This window comes from Entelurus aequoreus, linkage group LG27 (genome assembly GCF_033978785.1).
Source record: "Entelurus aequoreus isolate RoL-2023_Sb linkage group LG27, RoL_Eaeq_v1.1, whole genome shotgun sequence".
Taxonomy (NCBI): Eukaryota; Metazoa; Chordata; class Actinopteri; order Syngnathiformes; family Syngnathidae; genus Entelurus; species Entelurus aequoreus.
The window spans coordinates 6,617,734-6,638,579 of NC_084757.1; the positions used below are offsets into that span (position 1 = coordinate 6,617,734).

At 42.3% G+C, this 20,846-nt stretch overlaps 2 protein-coding genes across 2 annotated transcripts; both read left to right on the plus strand.

Annotated features, from left to right (window-relative positions):
- The first annotated feature begins 1,403 nt into the window (after window positions 1-1,403).
- Window positions 1,404-14,345, plus strand: aldh9a1a.1 (aldehyde dehydrogenase 9 family, member A1a, tandem duplicate 1). Its single transcript, XM_062039437.1, has 11 exons — window positions 1,404-1,627; window positions 3,341-3,486; window positions 6,133-6,262; window positions 6,362-6,496; window positions 6,565-6,761; window positions 6,837-6,977; window positions 7,039-7,227; window positions 7,293-7,380; window positions 9,265-9,406; window positions 9,475-9,587; window positions 14,087-14,345. The coding sequence occupies exons 1-11, from the start codon at window positions 1,486-1,488 to the stop codon at window positions 14,179-14,181; spliced, it is 1,518 nt and encodes a 505-aa protein (XP_061895421.1). The 5' UTR covers window positions 1,404-1,485; the 3' UTR covers window positions 14,182-14,345.
- A 2,461-nt stretch (window positions 14,346-16,806) lies between these two features.
- Window positions 16,807-20,846, plus strand: med8 (mediator complex subunit 8). The gene is made up of 7 exons (XM_062039438.1): window positions 16,807-17,165; window positions 17,914-18,035; window positions 18,118-18,262; window positions 18,336-18,476; window positions 18,545-18,632; window positions 20,172-20,411; window positions 20,493-20,846. Exons 1-7 carry the CDS (start codon window positions 17,160-17,162, stop codon window positions 20,561-20,563), a joined length of 813 nt encoding a protein of 270 aa, XP_061895422.1. The 5' UTR covers window positions 16,807-17,159; the 3' UTR covers window positions 20,564-20,846.

Genomic DNA, 20,846 nt, shown 5'->3' on the forward strand with positions numbered 1-20,846 from the left:
TACAATTATAAAACCTTTTTACTCTGCATGTCAGCAGAATGGGGTAGATCCTGCTGAAATCTATGTATTGAATGAATAGACAATCCTTTTCAATCGGGAAAATATCGTTTTTGAATCGAGAATCGATTTTGAATCGAATTGTGATCCCAAGAATCGATATTAAATTGAATCGTGGGACAGCCAAAGATTCACAGCCCTAATATACACTACCGTTCAAAAGATTGGGGTCACCCAAACAATTTAGTGGAATAGCCTTCATTTCTAAGAACAAGAATAGACTGTGGAGTTTCAGATGAAAGTTCTCTTTTTCTGGCCATTTTGAGTGTTTAATTGAGCCCACAAATGTGATGCTCCAGAAACTCAATCTGCTCAAAGGAAGGTCAGTTTTGTAGCTTCTGTAACGAGCTAAAGTGTTTTCAGATGTGTGAACATGATTGCACAAGGGTTTTCTAATCATCAATTAGCCTTCTGAGCCAATGAGCAAACACATTGTACCATTAGAACACTGGAGTGATAGTTGCTGGAAATGGGCCTCTATACACCTATGTAGATATTGCACCAAAAAGCAGACATTTGCAGCTAGAATAGTCATTTAGCACATTAGCAATGTATAGAGTGTATTTCTGTAAAGTTAAGACTAGTTTAAAGTTATCTTCATTGAAAAGTACAGTGCTTTTCCTTCAAAAATAAGGACATTTCAATGTCACCCCAAACTTTTCAACGGTAGTGTATATATATATATATGATATATATCCTGGCACACTAATTGACTGAATGAGCATGCGATGATGTCACGTTATTGATGGGAAAATGCATTTTTAGACAATATGATTTGCTTGAGCGGCTAGGAGACAACGAGAGTAACAAGCGGTAGAAAATGGATCAGACAGGACAGATTTAAAAAATAATCATTAAAAAAAAATTACAATTTTTTAACCTGGGACTTCCTGCGGGCCGGATTATAACGCTGGCGGACCATATAAAAAGCAAGTCTAAGTCTAATATCCGGCCCGCGGGTCGTAGTTTGGGGACCACTGAGTTAGTTGCTCACTTTGTGCAAAAACACAACATCCCTTATGGTTAATGTGAATAGTCTAGCTCAGTTGTTTAGTAAGTTATATGTTTATACACGTTTAAAAACGGGAAAATACGTTAATATGTCCGTTGTTTATATGTTAGCATGTAAGCTAGCTAGCGCCAGTCCGTTACCACAGTGCAGTTAACTGTCACGCTTTTCCGATCATTTTCATTCGAAACGCTAATGGTAACCGTCGTGTTGCAGCGGTTATTATCACTGCCGTTTATTGGTCGTACAAACGCCGCAGAAACCGATGCAAAAGAGTGACATATTGGACCTTCAAATGGGGAGCGATTAAAGGGGCGTGGTTTACTGGATGAAGAGGGGCGTGTCAGACAACGGTACAAGACAACGGCTGTTTCCGCTTCGCTCGAGTTTATTCCAGAAAGTTCCACCCTGACCACAACATGGCCCAGTCCGTCCTCGACGCCATGCCCGCCGCCTCCACCGGAACTCTGGTCCTCACCGACCCGCTCAACTTCTGGGGCGGAAGGCGCGTGGCAGCCCGGGAAGGCGCACCCTCGGAGGCCGTCTACGAGCCCGCCACCGGTAGGTTGAGCTAGCTGTGACGTCATCACAACGGTGCGGCTATAATGTGGAATGTTCGCGTGTTCTTACCGGGGGTCACATGATGTACCATTTGGACACAACTACATGATGTAGTATATCATGTAGTTACATCAGATGTACCATTTGGACTCCGAGCCAGAGACGGAGCGGGCAAAGTACCAAAGACGTTCCATTGTTGGCATGAAAAGCAGACAAGAAGAAAGTTGGCACATTGAGCTGCTAACAGTTGCATAATATGCTTCTAACTAGGACACACTGGCAATATAACTTTGTTTTACTTGGGTTTTTTCATCGAAGTTGCACTAATAGGAAATGACTTGACTTAACAATAAAGTAAACGCATATGAGAAATAAGCACGTCCATTAACTCGTGTAACATGGTACGTGACACTTGTAAACACTTTAACATTAAAGTGATATCTTTTTTTTTCTTCTAAATTTACTTTTTCTTCTCTAATTCCCCAGCCATACACCATCTAGTCATATAACTTGGTATGTAACCAGAGGTGGGTGGAGTAGCCAGAAATTGTACTCAAGTAAGAGTACTGTTACTTTAGAGATGTATTACTCAAGTAAAAGTAAGGAGTAGTCACCCAAATATTTACTTGAGTAAAAGTAAAAAGTATGTTGTGAAAAAACTACTCAAGTACTGAGTAACTGATGAGTAACTGGTTTGTTTAATGATGACGGCAACAAATGTAAAATCCATTATTATTATTATTATTAAATAATGCACAAAAACATAAAAATAGCAATGAGCAAATTCAGAGCCAGGAATATCTCTTAAGCAACTAAAACAATAATATATATTAAATAATAACACATTAACATAAAAAAATGAAGGCAAATTGAGCCACAATAAGTTAACAGCACCATAGGCTCAGTAGGCAGAGATTACAAAGGAAAATAACAAGTTAGCCTTTACGCAAACCATAAACTGATAGGTGTGGGCTGCACCTGGGAACACACTGTGCACTTCTGATTGGTGTTTCTATGCATGCGTGTGTATGTGTGTGTGTGTGTGTGTGTGTGCGTGTGTGTGTCTGTCTGTCTATGAGGCTGCAGTGCGTTAATAAATGTCCCCACACGGTGTACATTTGACAGTGATTCATAGCAGGGAAGCTAACATCAGCCTACGGTGACAGCCAAAATATCTACTAACGTTACTTACCGCCATGTGCTTCCTCAAATTTGACGTTGAGTTAATTTAAGCTTAAGCTTGTTGTTGTTCTGCCGCTGAAACTTTATGTTTCCGCGGCGGTCACATGACCGCCTGGCTCTGTTTGATATGTGAAACGGAGTCAAAGGTCACCAGTGACTGCATCTGATTAGTGAAACGCAGGCATGCATAGATCCTACTTTGAAGGTCTGTCTGACAAACCAAAACAAACAAAGCGTGCATTAACAGATGGATAAAAATGAGTAGCGAGCTGAATGTAGATAAATGGAGCGGAGTAAAAGTAGCGTTTCTTCTCTATAAATATACTCAAGTAAAAGTAAAAGTATGTTGCATTAAAACTACTCTTAGAAGTACAATTTACCCCAAAAGTTACTCAAGTAGATATAACGGAATTCCCCCCCAAAAAAAGTGCTGTTCCCCTTTAAATTGTAGTTGGCCTCCTTGAAGATGGCCGCCACTGCTACAGTTATAACTATCAAGAAGTTAAAGTTATAACGTGCGTGCGTGTGCAGGCCGCGTGCTGTGTCACATGACCCCCTGCGACGAGGAGGACGTGGACGCGGCCATCAGGAGCGCCCGGGCCGCCTACCTGCAGTGGAGCCAGCTGGCGGGCATGGAGAGAGCGCGGGTCATGCTGGAGGCCGCTCGCATCATCAGAGTGAGACAGCAGTAAATCACATTATTGATTAACTCCCACAGCATTAGATTAGATGTTCACGCCCACTAGACAACATCATGTTTAGATGTTCACGCCCACTAGGCAACATCATATTTAGATGGACACGCCCACTAGACAACATCATGTTTAGATGGACACGCCCACTAGACAACATTATATTTAGATGGACACGCCCACTAGACAACATCATATTTAGATGGACACGCCCACTAGACAACATCATGTTTAGATGGACACGCCCACTAGGCAACATCATATTTAGATGGACACGCCCACTAGACAACATCATGTTTAGATGGACACGCCCACTAGACAACATCATATTTAGATGGACACGCCCACTAGACAACATCATGTTTAGATGGACACGCCCACTAGACAACATCACATTTAGATGGACACGCCCACTAGACAACATCACATTTAGATGGACACGCCCACTAGACAACATCACATTTAGATGGACACGCCCACTAGACAACATCACATTTAGATGGACACGCCCACTAGTCAACATCACATTTAGATGGACACACCCACTAGACAACAGCATATTTAGATGGACACGCCCACTAGACAACATCACATTTAGATGGACACGCCCACTAGTCAACATCACATTTAGATGGACACGCCCACTAGACAACATCACATTTAGATGGACACGCCCACTAGACAACATCATATTTAGATGGACACGCCCACTAGACAACATCATATTTAGATGGACACGCCCACTAGACAACATCATATTTAGATGGACACGCCCACAAGACAACATCACATTTAGATGGACACGCCCACTAGACAACATCATATTTAGATGGACACGCCCACTAGACAACATCATATTGAGATGGACACGCCCACTAGACAACATCATATTGAGATGGACACGCCCACTAGACAACATCATATTGAGATGGACACGCCCACTAGACAACATCACATTTAGATGGACACGCCCACTAGACAACATCACATTTAGATGGACACGCCCACTAGACAACATCACATTTAGATGGACACGCCCACTAGTCAACATCACATTTAGATGGACACGCCCACTAGACAACATCATATTTAGATGGACACGCCCACTAGACAACATCATGTTTAGATGGACACGCCCACTAGACAACATCATATTTAGATGGACACGCCCACTAGACAACATCATATTTAGATGGACACGCCCACTAGACAACATCATATTGAGATGGACACGCCCACTAGACAACATCACATTTAGATGGACACGCCCACTAGACAACATCACATTTAGATGGACACGCCCACTAGACAACATCACATTTAGATGGACACGCCCACTAGGCAACATCACATTTAGATGGACACGCCCACTAGACAACATCACGTTTAGATGGACACGCCCACTAGACAACATCAAACATCATGTTTAGATGGACACGCCCACTAGACATCATATTTAGATGGACACGCCCACTAGACAACATCATATTGAGATGGACACGCCCACTAGACAACATCATATTTAGATGGACACGCCCACTAGACAACATCACTTTTAGATGGACACGCCCACTAGACAACATCATATTTAGATGGACACGCCCACTAGACAACATCACATTTAGATGGACACGCCCACTAGACAACATCATATTTAGATGGACACGCCCACTAGACAACATCATGTTTAGATGGACACGCCCACTAGACAACATCATATTTAGATGGACACGCCCACTAGACAACATCATGTTTAGATGGACACGCCCACTAGACAACATCATGTTTAGATGGACACGCCCACTAGACAACATCATATTGAGATGGACACGCCCACTAGACAACATCATATTTAGATGGACACGCCCACTAGACAACATCATATTGAGATGGACACGCCCACTAGACAACATCATGTTTAGATGGACACGCCCACTAGACAACATCATATTTAGATGGACACGCCCACTAGACAACATCATATTTAGATGGACACGCCCACTAGACAACATCATGTTTAGATGGACACGCCCACTAGACAACATCATGTTTAGATGGACACGCCCACTAGACAACATCATATTGAGATGGACACGCCCACTAGACAACATCATGTTTAGATGGACACGCCCACTAGACAACATCATATTGAGATGGACACGCCCACTAGACAACATTATATTTAGATGGACACGCCCACTAGACAACATCATATTTAGATGGACACGCCCACTAGACAACATCATATTTAGATGGACACGCCCACTAGACAACATCATATTTAGATGGACACGCCCACTAGACAACATCACATTTAGATGGACACGCCCACTAGACAACATCATATTTAGATGGACACGCCCACTAGGCAACATCACATTTAGATGGACACGCCCACTAGACAACATCATATTTAGATGGACACGCCCACTAGACAACATCATATTTAAATGGACACGCCCACTCTCTAATATAGCACTTTTTTGACTAAAAATCAACAATTTTTAATATTATTATTCTCCAATCTGGGGTTGCGTGGACATTTGTGTTCCTGGCGTGACAGGAAACACGTTACGGCGCCAGGGGGTTGTGATGCATTTCAAGCGAGTTGTTTGTGGACGTTGACTCCAGGAGCGGCGGGAGAAGATCGCCAAGGTGGAGGTGATCAACAACGGGAAGTCCATCACTGAGGCGCTGGTGGATGTGGACATCGCCTGGCAGTGCCTGGAGTATTACGCCGGCCTGGCGGGAACGCTGTCAGGTCGCTGTCACGCCAACATTACACTATTTGAATATGTTAGTGGCGCCATTTGTATCTAAAGAGGCGTCAATAGCGGAACCTTCCGGATTGTGCCAGCAGGCCAGCACATCCAGCTGCCAGGTGGAGCGTTTGCGTACACCAGGAGGGAGCCTCTGGGCGTGTGCGCGGGCATCGGCGCCTGGAACTACCCCTTCCAGATCGCGGCCTGGAAGTCCGCTCCTGCGCTGGCGTGCGGTGAGTTGGTAAACCACGTGTTCTCCGGCCGTGGCGGCGACCATCCCCGTCACTTTGCGGTTTGACAGGCAACGCCATGGTGTTCAAGCCCTCTCCCATGACCCCCGTCACCGCCGTCATACTGGCGGAGATCTACAAGGAGGCCGGCGTTCCTGACGGGCTCTTCTGTGTGGTGCAAGGCGGCGCCGAGACCGGCACCTTGCTGTGCCGTCACCCGGCGGTCGCCAAGGTTTCCTTTACGGGCAGCGTGCCCACAGGGAAGAAGGTAAGCCATCAACACCCGTTTGCTTGTTCAAGCCCGGGATCGGTTCAAAGTGAACGCACATTTTGGCGGTTGCAGGTGATGGAAATGTCCGCCAAGACGGTGAAGCAGGTGACGCTGGAGCTGGGCGGGAAGTCGCCGCTCATCATCTTCAAAGACTGCGAGCTGGAGAACGCGGTGAAGGGCGCGCTGATGGCCAACTTCCTCACGCAGGGACAGGTCGGTCTCTCCTTCCTCGCTTTGTCCCCGAGCTCCTCGCCAAGCCGCTCTCCTCCCACAGGTGTGCTGCAACGGCACCAGAGTCTTTGTTCAGAGGGACATCATGCCGCAGTTCCTGGAGCAGGTGGTCAAGAGGACCAAGGCCATCGCCATCGGGGACCCTCTGCTGGACGGAACGCGCATGGGAGCGCTGATCAGCAAGCCCCAACTGGAGAAGGTTCTGGGTTTTGTCAGTCAGGCCAAGAAGGAGGTGAGTCCTTAGCGGCGGTGGCTATGCTAATGCTAAAGCTAACAGGAAAGTCTGGTGGTTTTTAGGGCGCCAAAGTGCTTTGTGGTGGAGACATGTTTGTCCCCAGCGATCCCAAACTGAAAGCTGGCTATTTCATGTCGCCCTGCGTACTCGGTAAGTTCCTTGCCACGTACTCGGTAAGTTCCTCGCCACGTCACGCTTCAAAGGTTGCGGCTTCCCTCCGTTGAGGAATTTTTGTGAAGTTTGATTTAATTTTAAAAAAAAAGTTTCTACATACAGTACAGGCCAAAAGTTTGGACGCACCTTCTCATTTAACCTTTATTTTCATGACTATTTACATTGTAGATTGTCACATCAAAACTATGACACCTCCATCCATCCATCCATTTTCTACCGCTTGTCCCGTTTGGGGTCACGGGGGTCGCTGGAGCCTATCTCAGCTGCATTCGGGCAGAAGGCGGTGTCAGGTTCAAACACTGATGACATCTATTAAACAAGACAAGAGGCAAATAATCAAACAGAGACAGAATTAAATTTGGACTAAATTTTGAGGAGAGACGCGGCCACTGTACTCTCTGTACAGTCTTGCACCACGCTCTGCCAAAAGATTGCACTCCTCCTTCTTTATTTGACTTTCTCCCCCCACCTGACCACAGCTGCTTCCAGAGGGAAGTGGGTTGTAAACAGCGTTGCCTTTGGTTACCGAACAGTTTAAAAGAAGAGGTCTTAAAATAGTTCAAAAAGAGTTCCATAAAATAGTTCAAAGAGAGTTCGTAAAATTCCTTCAAAAAGAGTTCGTCTGGAAGTTGGGCAGATCCTGCCATCTGTCCGCTTTGAAGTCACAGTGGAGTTTTACGAGCCTTCCTCCTGGTAGGCCCCAAAGACGGCTCCCGTCTCCCTGCCAGGAACTCAACTTTTGTGATCATTTAGAAACAATTATTCTAACGGGCGGGGTACACCCTGGACACCTGTGAAGTGAAAACCATTTCAGGTTCTACTCAGTGGCCTAGTGGTTAGAGTAAATGGTAAAATGGGTTGTATTTGTTTAGCGCTTTTTCTACCTTTTTTTTTTTAAGGAACTCAAAGCGCTTTGACACTATTTCCAATTCACCCATTCACACACCCATTCACACACTGATGGCGGGAGCTGCCATGCAAGGCGCTAACCAGAGTGTCCGCCCTGAGATGAGTAGGTTGTGAGTTCAAACCCCGGCCGAGTCATACCAAAGACTATAAAAATGGGAGCCATTACCTCCCTGCTTGGCACTCAGCATCAAGGCTTGGAATTGGGGGTTAAATCACCAAAATGATTCCTGGGTGCGGCCACCGCTGCTGCTCACTGCTCCCCTCACCTCCCAGGGGGTGATCAAGGGTGATGGGTCAAATGCAGAGGACACATTTCACCACACCTAGTGTGTGTGTGACTATCATTGCTACTTTAACTTGAACTTAGGTGACTACCTCCTGAAGCTCATGGAGAGAATGCCAAGAGTGTGCAAAGCAGTAATCAGAGCAAAGGGTGGCTATTTTGAAGAAACTAGAATATAAAACATGATTTTGTGAAGTACATAACTCCACATGTGTTCATTGATAGTTTTGATGTGACAATCTACAATGTAAATAGTCATGGACATAAAGATTGAATGAGGAGAAGGTGTGTCCAAACTTTTGTCCTGTACTGTACGTTAGCCTAAATTAAGCATTTTCATTCATAAAATTGGCCAATCCAACTAAAAACTCCACCACTCCAGCAGTATTAGTCACTGTATGAGAGCAAAGCAATCAGAGCTGTGTGTTCAGTATCGAGGCCCCTGATTGGCTCAGCCGCAGGCAGCATGGATGCTAATATGGTAAAGGTGACTATGTGGGTGTTATCATGTCAGGCTGTTAAACATCATTTTTAAAAGGTCGTAAAGGAATGAAAATATTTGATTTATAAATATGTTTTTTACCTGGACCAACTTACCTTCTTTAACTTACCTTACCTTGCCTTCTTTCTCCTCTTTCTTCCTTGTGTTGGTGTTCATGTGGCGTCAGACCACTGCAGGGACGACATGACCTGCGTCAAGGAGGAGATCTTCGGCCCCGTCATGTCCGTCCTGCCATTCGACACCGAGGAGGAGGTCCTGCAGCGGGCCAACAACACCACCTTTGGACTGGCCTCCGGCGTCTTCACCAGGTGAGCACCACCATGAAGAGCGGCGTCCACAAAGTGTCAACGTTTTGTTTGTTTTTTTTGTCCCTCAGAGACATCTCAAGAGCTCACCGAGTGGCCAGCAAGCTGGAGGCGGGAACGTGCTTCATCAACAACTACAACATCAGCCCGGTGGAGGTGCCCTTCGGCGGTTACAAGATGTCAGGTGAGCGCACCTTTCAAATTACCCTACTTTTCAGACTATTTCATTTTCTCAAAACTGGACAGTGCGCCTTATAACTCGGTGTGTCTAATGTACGGAATAATTCTGGTTGTGCTTACCGACCTCGAAGCAATTTTATTTGGTACATGGTGTAATGAGAAGTGTGACCAGTAGATGGCAGTCACACATAAGAGATACGTGTAGACTGCAATTTGACGCCAGTAAACAACACCAACATTTTATATGTTCCATTGAGAATATAGAACAATACGCACTGCACTCACAAATCTATCAACATGTTTTAGTCCAGGGGTCGGCAACCCGCGGCTCCGGAGCCGCATGCGGCTCCTTGACCACTCTGATGCGGCTCAGCTACATACATGCCGACCCCCCCGATTTTCCCAGGAGACTTACGGATGACAGTGTCTCTCATATACTACTCCCAGGATAATATAATCCTATTTACACTCTAATTACTATATAAAGGGCATGCCCTAATTGCACTGCAGTAATTGTCCTCTATAGCATTTACATACAGCATGCCAGTCCAGCCACATATTGCATGTTGTTATTACTTGCTCACACAGGAGACAGCAAAGCATAGTTACTCATCAGCCACACAGCTTACACTGACGGTAGCCGTATCAAACAACTTTAACATTGTTACGTTACAAATATGCGCCACACTGTGAACCCACACCAAAAAAGAATGAAAAACACATTTCTGCAGAACATCCCACTGTAACACAACATAAACACAACACAACCATTACCCAGAATCCCATGCAGCCCTAACTCTTCCGGTCTACATTATACACCCCCGCTACCACCAAATCCCCCCACACATCAACCCCCCCCTCTCCGTGCGTTGGTTGAGCGGAAGAGTTAGGGCTGCATGGGATTCTGGGTATTGGTACCGTCAGTGTAAGATGTGTGGCTGTTGACTTAGTAGCCTTGCTGTCTGTAATGCTATCAAGCCAAAGCTGCGTTCCACTTGTGGCCGAGCAGATACACTGACTGGGCAGACTCTAGAGGGCGCCAAATGCAGTGTCATCACGCTCTGATATTCGGGAGTCTCCCGGGAAAAATGAGAAGGTTGGCAAGTATGACGCAAGCGACATTCATTCAAAACTCGCGGGCTGCACTAACATCAAATTTCCACATTAAAGTACGTGCCGGTGCGTGTGTCTGAGACCCCTAGTTAACATAGCACAAAGCGTTTAAGCTTTGTATGCGGTGTTTTTCATTTTAAATTTTAAAAACATATTTTGTGGCTCCCATTACTTTCTTTAATGTGTGAAACTTGCCAAAATGGCTCTTTGAGTGGTAAAGGTTGCCGACCCCTGTTTTAGTCGGACTTTGAAGCCACACCGCTTGATGGATTGTCAGCCATTATGGCTACTGTAGTCAGACATACAAGGACCGCAAAATGGCAGCCATTAGAAGACATTATCTGCTGTTTTGTTTCACTATATTATGCAAAAGCAACTTTTCTTACCTTCTGGTACCTGCTGATGTGTATTTGGGATCTGCATAAGTCCTGAAAATGCGCGCGCATCCGCCATTGTAGTCTGTGCCGACTCCGTAGTGGATAATCTTCTTTTTCTCTATATCTTCTTGTTATGTGACATTCATCCTCCACTGTTGCCATTTCTAATATAAAGTAGTGTCAAGTTCTTACTTATATCTAGGGATGATGTTCGAAACCGGTTCTCCCGGTTGTTCGATAAGAAAAGAACCGTTCGATAAGAAAAGAACCGATTCCATGGACTCAAATCTCTTTTTTGAGAACCGGTTCCCGTTATCGAGGCCACTATAGTAAAGGAAAAGAGTTGGTTCCTTATTCGAATCCCTGGGAACGAATCCCGTCCCACAAGAAATGCCCTGTGGAACATCACAGGAAATGACGTAGCTCACAAGCAGCAACAATAATGGACCGGAAAAAACGCCTCAAGGCATGGCTATTCACCTATAGTGATCACAGAGACAGCTTGTTTTTGTGTTACTGTATATATTTGTTTTTCTGAAAAATCCCACTTAATATACTTTGGGTAACAACAGTCAATATTTATTTATTTAATTTTTTTAGGGGGGTAACAGTCAATATTTATTTATTTATTTTATTTTATTCTTTTCTTATAAAATAAAAGTGAGCTTTTGTTAAACCAAATATTGTGTTTTTTTCCATATCCAACAACCTATCTGGATTCGATAAGAGAATCGATAAGGAATCGGTTCGATAAGAGGATTCGATAATGGGCTCAAACTCGATAATTTCTTATCAAACATCATCCCTACTTACTTATATCTGTCAGTAAACTCACCATGAAAGCACTAAAACATACCGGTGTAGTGAGTTTACATTATTCACCCAAGGAACTTTAGTTATTAGAGGGTTCCGGTCGGACGTTTTTTCACGGGACACATTTCGGGTGTTGTTGTTGCACTAGCGAGCCACGGATTGCTCCGTTATTGATTGAAGTAAAGTGTGAATGTCATTAAAACAGTTAGCGCCATCTTTTGACACTTCTTCCACTCCCGTCCTTGCACGCTACACCGCTACAACAAAGAAGACGCTGTCCAAGTGGAGGCACGTAAATAAGAGCGCCCACAAAACGGTGCATCCTGAAGAGACTGTCAGAAAGTGACTTGAAGATAATGAGTAAAACATCATCTATGCAACATTTTGAGCAAAGAACCACCATCACATGTTATGTAGACCAGTGGTCCCCAACCACCGGTCCGGGGACCGGTACCGGTCCGTGACGCATTTGCTACCGGGCCGCAGAGAAACATTACATTTATAAACTACAGCATTTGGCCTGTCCCACTAGACCAGGGGTCACCAACCTTTTTGAAAGCAAGAGCTACTTCTTGGGTAGTGATTAATGCGAAGGGCTACCAGTTTGATACACACTTCAATAAATTGCCAGAAATAGCCAATTTGCTCAATTTACCTTTAACTCTATGTTATTATTAATAATTAATGATATTTACACTTAATTGAACGGTTTAAAAGAGGAGAAAACACGAAAAAAATGACAATTAAATTTTGAAACATAGTTTATCTTCAATTTCGACTCTTTAAAATTCAAAATTCAACCGAAAAAAAGAAGAGAAAAACTAGCTAATTCGAATCTTTTTGAAAAAATTAAAAAAAGAATTTATGGAACATCATTAGTAATTTTTCCTGATTAAGATTAATTTTAGAATTTTGATGACATGTTTTAAATAGGTTAAAATCCAATCCGCACTTTGTTAGAATATATAACAAATTGGACCAAGCTATATTCCTAACAAAGACAAATCATTATTTCTTCTAGATTTTCCAGAACAAAAATTTTAAAAGAAATTCAAAAGACTTTGAAAATAGATTTAAATTTGATTCTACAGATTTTCTAGATTTGCCAGAATAATTTTTTTGAATTTTAATCATAATAAGTTTGAAGAAATATTTCACAAATATTCTTTGTCGAAAAAACAGAAGCTAAAATGAAGAATTAAATTAAAATGTATTTATTATTCTTTACAATAGAAAAAATAAATTTACTTGAACATTGATTTAAATTGTCAGGAAAGAAGAGGAAGGAATTTAAAAGGTAAAAAGGTATATGTGTTTAAAAATCCTAAAATCATTTTTAGGGTTGTATTTTTTCTCTAAAATTGTCTTTCTGAAAGTTATAAGAAGCAAAGTAAAACAATTAATGAATTTATTTAAACAAGTAAAGACCAAGTCTTTAAAATATTTTCTTGGATTTTCAAATTCTATTTGAGTTTTGTCTCTCTTAGAATTAAAAATGTCGTGCAAAGCGAGACCAGCTTGCTAGTAAATAAAAAAAAAAAAAAAATAGAGGCAGCTCACTGGTAAGTGCTGCTATCTGGGCTAGTTTTAGAACAGGCCAGCGGGCTACTCATCTGGTCCTTACGGGCGACCTGGTGCCTGCGGGCACCGCGTTGGTGACCCCTGCACTAGACACACCAATAAGCTTGTTCATAGATGTACTATAATACTCCTCATAGGAAGTTGCCGTTTGTTATATTTGTTATAACTTTGTGACATGATACACTGCACATGAATGAACATATAACATATAAATGTGACAGATTGTAGCCAAAGGCTGATTTCCATCTGCATCTCATTGCAAAGAAACAAGTCCAGGTCTCCCACTAATTCAATGTTATAGTGACTTGTATTTTTCAGGCACTTATTTTTGCTGTATTTTTATCTGGCACAAGTGGAAAGCCGGTCCCTGAAAATAACGCCTACATTAAACCGCTCCGTGGTGCAAAAAAGGTTGGGGACCACTGATGTAGACCACAAGGAAGTCTTTTACATTTAGAAAATAATCATAATATGACCTTTTTAGTGCGCCTTATAATCCGGTGCGCCTTTTGTATGAAAATAGACCTGACTAGACCCACTCAGCGCCTTATAATCCGGTGCGGCCTATGGTTTGAAAAATACGGTACCCTTCTAATGTGTTTCCATTTTGCATCTGCAGGTTTCGGCCGTGAGAACGGTCAGGTGACCATCGAGTACTACTCCCAGTTGAAGACTGTGGTGGTGGAAATGGGCGACGTGGAGAGCCTCTTCTGAGGGGCTTTTGCTGGTTTGATTTGCACCAAAATCTGCTCCACAGACGCCTTTGACAACAAACCTTGTACACATCGTGTCATCCATCTTGACATCCGGATGGTTTTTTTTGAGCTTCCATTTCTTATGGTGTGAAAATGAAGTGAAAATGAAGTCAACCATCTTTCTCTTGTTTTCTCTGACTTTACTTTGGCCGACTACTGTTGTTTGAAGCTGTCTGCCACATTGCTAACCTGCTTTGAAGTCCTCTGTGGGAAGTCATCACACAGAAAAAGTCAAATAATTGTCTCATCTCGTTTAGACTTTCAAGTGTCAAACTCAAGGCCCACCACCTCATTTTATGTGGCCAGCAAAGGCCTGGAATGACCATGCATTGGGGTTGTACGGTTTACTGGTATTAGTATAGTACTGCGGTATTTAGTTTAAAAAACAATTTATATTATGTTTATAAAGTCAGTAAATATGTCCCTGGACACATGAGGACTTTGAATATGACCAATGTATGATCCTGTAACTACTTGGTATCACATCCATACCTAAATGTGTGGTATCATCCAAAACTAATGTCAAGTATCAAAGAAGAGAAGAATAAGTGATTATTACATTTTAACAGAAGTGTAGATAGAACGTGTTATAAGAGAAAATAAACAGATATTAACAGTAAATGAACAAGGAGATTAATAATCCATTTTTTACAGTTTGTCCCTCATAATGTGTACAAAATAATAGGTGTATAAATGGCACAATATGTTACTGCATACGACTAATTAGGAGTCTTTGTTTGTTTACTTACTACTAAAAGACAAGTTGTCTAGTATGTTCAACATTTTATTTAAGGACTAAATGACAATAATAAACATATGTTTCATGTACACTAAGATTTTTTGTTACAATAAATTTTTTGTGGTCCCCTTTATTTAGAAAAGTATCGAAATACATTTTGGTAGCGGTACCAAAATATTGGTATGGGGACAACACTACCATGCCTATGTGCTTCTAAATGTAGTCAACTTTCTATTTTGACAGGAAAAAAGACATGTACCATATGAAATGTCATATATCTTAAACTTCATGTAATATTGCAACAAATGTTATATTATCGCACATTCCAAACATCAAAATAAGTACCGTATTTCCTTGAATAGCCGCAGGGGCGCTAATTAATTTAAAACCTCTTCTCACTCCTGCGGTTACCAAAACCATGCGGAATGAGCAAGCATGCTCTAATTATTTTAAAACCTCTTCTCACTCATGCGCATACCTTATCATGAAAAACACATTTAATAAAAAAAACGTTATTATGATCTTACCTTTACTTGTAGATGGGTCCATGTGCAGCTGCTTCTGATCAAAGGCAGTCTTTCTCATCTTTCTTCAATTTTAAAAGTCTCTGGAGATATTCCTTTAATTATTACCTCCTGCTTCGATTGAAAGTCCAGTTTAGAAAACGGTTTTATTTTAGATATGTAAACCTCCATGTTAAAAGTGCAAGCAAACAATTGCTGCATGCTTGCTGCTTGTTGTCTTCTTCTGCAGTACCTGTCTCCTGCAGTACTGGTAGTCGCAAGAAGGATCACTAGCGCCCTCTACCACCTGGAGGCGGGAGTCATTTAATGACTCATATTTGACCCGGCGGAAGTGCCAAGCATGCGCTAATTATTTTGCGAAACGAGTTTGACCCGGCTGTAATTCTAGGCAGGCGAATACTATATTCCCGGCGCCAATTCAAGGAAATACGGTACTTAAATATCTGCTTGACTCATGATTTTGAAGCAACTTATCCATCAAATTGTACAATGTCAAAATAATTTTTCGGTAAAAAACTGGTAGCGCAGTTGCCAGAATTTCACCGTTAAAACACGAAACAAAAAAACGTGTAATATTGTTTTTCCATTTACAGTAATACACCGTAAAAACAACGACCGTAGGTTTTACAGTAAATCAGTGGTACTGTTTTCTCATTTACATTTACAGTATAAACATGGTGCATTTTATGGTAAAATTTCAGCAGCTAAACTTTACTCTAAAATCGATCTATTTTTCTTTAAGTGTATGTAAAAATATATAACAATAAATAATTGTGTAATGAAGCAATTTAAAATGTATATACTGTTACAAGTGGCCCTCTAATACTAAATATATTGTGCTAAGTGGATTGTCTGAAATATAGATAATATTCTACTATTGATAAGTGTGTATGTGACCAAGTATGGAGGTTACTTTGTGACTTTGACACCAAAGCATGTTTTGGGAAACTCAAATTATTTGTGAACTGAAGTTTTTTTACATCAAATTATGCTGACAATTTCATTGAATTATTAATTATTTTTAAATTATTAAATTATGATTATTAATATGTGAGTGTTTAAAAATTAAGTTTGTAAAAAATACATTGTTTCAAAATTCAGCGTAAAAAAATGATGTTGCTTCAAAACGTAAAACTCACTTCCGGTAAATTAGGACTGACGCAATCGATCCTGTTTTAGAAGCAACAAGCTTCATTCTTAATTTACCTGAAGTGACTTTTGTGTTTTGAAGCAGCAAATATTCCTGCACTATTTTTTTTAAAACAGATTTTTTTACACTGAAAAATATAAAATATTATATTTTATACATAAACGTTTTTTTTTTCACACTGAATTTTTTTATTCACTAAATTTTCACAAATATTTTTTTTCTCACAATATTTTATTTAATAAAATTGTCAGTATAATTTAATTTTCACAAAATTCAAACGTGTCCAAAAAAACTTTCATAATTAAACACACATTTACCTCCATAACAAAGAGACAATAATGAACACATTTCTAATAATAGTAAATTAAAAGGCCGAAATGATAGCAAACAATTGACTCAATATTGTTTAAGTACGCAAAGAGATTTTCGACGTTCAAAACGAAATCTCTTATTTTGAAAAGAGTGAACCGGAAGTGTTCCCATCTGTCATTGTGTTCATTTTCACGTTAATTCGTTGTTTCAACATGCAAGTAAGTCCGCGCTAATATAAGACCAAATGTCGACTTTCAAGTGTCTTATGTTAACTTTTAAAGATATTGTTAGTTCGTGTCAGGGTGCGTTTAGTTTATCTCCTTCGACTTTGCAATACATAGCGGTGTTAGCATTAGCCGCTATGCTAATGCTAATGGACGTTTGTTGACATTGTGTTTAGTCGAAGTAAACTCAATTAAACACGTCACAACCTCGCCTTGTTTGAAAAGGATTTAGGTCAAGTCAAGGGAAATAATTGTCTTCAGTGAACGTTTAGGTTTCTCAAATGGAATACTTATGTCAGTACTTTCTTAATGGAGCAAATCTATTATAATATAATATTGTCATTGTACGCTCACTGGAAATAACACATTTTCCAGAATTCTTCTTCTCTTGTTTATTTGTTAATTGCAACCACCAGGATTAATAAAGTCCCTTTACCATGAATTGATTAACGTGGACCCCGACTTAAACAAGTGTAAAAACTTATTGGGGTGTTACCATTTAGTGGTCAATTGTACGGAAAATGTACTGTACTGTGCAATCTACTAATAAAAGTCTCAATCAATCAATCAACCCTCCCCTTCCGACTACTAACCATTTGGGGCATGCGCAGTGGAACACCTTTGTACTGAGGACACGTTGTATTGGACCGTAATTCCATGTGTGAGCGCACTTAAAAAGGCGTCGTGTGTGAATTGAGAGTTTTTGCTTCAAAATGTCATGTCTGGATTTGTCCTCCTGCAGCAGCGGGAAGAGAAACAACTGGAAGCTTCGCTGGAGTCGCTCATCACTCAGGTGGCGCACGTGAAGAACGCGCTTCACTCCTTCATCTTCAAGCTGGAGAACGAGTACGAGCGACTGACATGGTGAGAAGCGTCACCCCGCCTCCGCGGAGCACGCCGTTTCTCGTCCGCGTTGGCATCACCTTGGGTTGTTTCCGTCCGTCAGGCCGTCCGTCCTGGACAACTTCGCCCTTCTTTCGGGTCAGCTGAACACCATCAATAAACTCCTCAAGAACGAGAAGACGCCGTCGTTTCGCAACCAGGTCATCATCCCGCTGGTGCTGTCTCAGGACCGCGACGACGATTTGGCGGTGAGCGTCTTTGCAGGAATGGCGGCAAAAGTCCTGAGCTGCATTTATTTTTCCGGTGTTTGCGGTCTGTCAGAAACTCACCGAGCTGCGCGTGCCCATCTTCAACCACGAGATCGTTCCGGACTACCTGCGCACCAAACCTGACCCCGAGGTGGAGGAGCAGGAGAAGCAGCTGAGCGTGGAGGCGGCTCGCATCGGCCCGGAAGCGGCACAGGTGAGCGGCGTTGCGATTAATCGGTCGCTGGGCGACAACGTGACTTAACCCATTTTTTTTTTCTCCAGAAACAAATCCAGACGCTGAATAAGTTGTGTTCCAATCTTTTGGAGAAGCTCAGCAACCCTCGTGACGACAGAGACGCAGAAAGCTTAGGTACGTTACATATCATGGCGGCTAAGACTAAGTCCACAAAGTACGTTACATATCATGGCGGCAAAGACAAAGTCCACAAAGTATGTTACATATCATGGCGGCTAAGACTAAGTCCACAAAGTACGTTACATATCATGGCGGCAAAGACAAAGTTCACAAAGTATGTTACATATCATGGCGGCAAAGACAAAGTCCACAAAGTACGTTACATATCATGGCGGCAAAGACAAAGTCCACAAAGTATGTTACATATCATGGCGGCTAAGACTAAGTCCACAAAGTACGTTACATATCATGGCGGCAAAGACGGAGAAGTTCACAAAGTATGTTACATATCATGGTGGCAAAGACGAAGAAGTCCACAAAGTATGTTACATATCATGGCGGCAAAGACGGAGAAGTTCACAAAGTATGTTACATATCATGGTGGCAAAGACGAAGAAGTCCACAAAGTACGTTACATATCATGGTGGCAAAGACGGAGAAGTTCACAAAGTATGTTACATATCATGGTGGCAAAGACGAAGAAGTCCACAAAGTACGTTACATATCATGGCGGCAAAGACAAAGTCCACAAAGTATGTTACATATCATGGCGGCTAAGACTAAGTCCACAAAGTATGTTACATATCATGGCGGCAAAGACGAAGTCCACAAAGTATGTTACATATCATGGCGGCAAAGACGAAGTCCACAAAGTATGTTACATATCATGGCGGCAAAGAAGAAGTCCACAAAGTATGTTACATATCATGGCGGCAAAGACGAAGAAGTCCACAAAGTATGTTACATATCATGGCGGCTAAGACTAAGTCCACAAAGTATGTTACATATCATGGCGGCAAAGACAAAGTCCACAAAGTACGTTACATATCATGGCGGCAAAGACAAAGTCCACAAAGTATGTTACATATCATGGCGGCTAAGACTAAGTCCACAAAGTACGTTACATATCATGGCGGCAAAGACGGAGAAGTTCACAAAGTATGTTACATATCATGGTGGCAAAGACGAAGAAGTCCACAAAGTATGTTACATATCATGGCGGCAAAGACGGAGAAGTTCACAAAGTATGTTACATATCATGGTGGCAAAGACGAAGAAGTCCACAAAGTACGTTACATATCATGGTGGCAAAGACGGAGAAGTTCACAAAGTATGTTACATATCATGGTGGCAAAGACGAAGAAGTCCACAAAGTACGTTACATATCATGGCGGCAAAGACAAAGTCCACAAAGTATGTTACATATCATGGCGGCTAAGACTAAGTCCACAAAGTATGTTACATATCATGGCGGCAAAGACGAAGTCCACAAAGTATGTTACATATCATGGCGGCAAAGACGAAGTCCACAAAGTATGTTACATATCATGGCGGCAAAGAAGAAGTCCACAAAGTATGTTACATATCATGGCGGCTAAGACGAAGTCCACAAAGTACGTTACATATCATGGCGGCAAAGACGAAGTCCACAAAGTATGTTACATATCATGGTGGCAAAGACAAAGTTCACAAAGTAAACATGGTTACTTTCAGCCATGCGACAGAACAAAGCGTCCTTCAACCCGGCCGACACCAACGCTCTGGTCGGAGCCGTCGCCTTCGGGAAGGGCCTCTCCAAGTGCCGGCCGCCCGGGCCCCTGCCGCCGGGACATCCCGGTCAAGGTCCCATGATGAGCGGCGGCCCCACCTTGCAGCAGGTTACCATCGGTGGTGGGGTGGGCCAGCAGGGGGCGTTGGGAGGACCGGTGCCCCCCCAGCAGCAAGGACAGCCAGGTACGGATCATGCTGCTCTCACTTCCTGTCTGCCTTCACGCCGTGTGGTTGCTGATGTTGTGTCGTTGTGAACGTCGCCAGGAAAGATGCCAGGCAGCATCAAGACCAACATCAAGTCGGCCTCGGGCTCCATGCACCCCTACAGCAGATGAGTCTCCACTAGCCATCTGTCACATCTACAAGTCAGCCACTAGATGGCAGCAAGTCCCAAACAAGTTTTGGCTTTATTTCCTAGTCGTGCTAACCTCTAGCAACCATCATACATTAAAGTTAACTTAAGGAGTATTACGTTTTGAGTACCTAATATTATGGGTCTACCTAATCATTTGTAGCCTACCTAATTTGGTCTCATGTCATGTACCCAATGCTTTGTATTCAAGTGTACCTAATACATTGGGCACACCTAATTTGGGTGTACCTAATATTTTTTCAGCA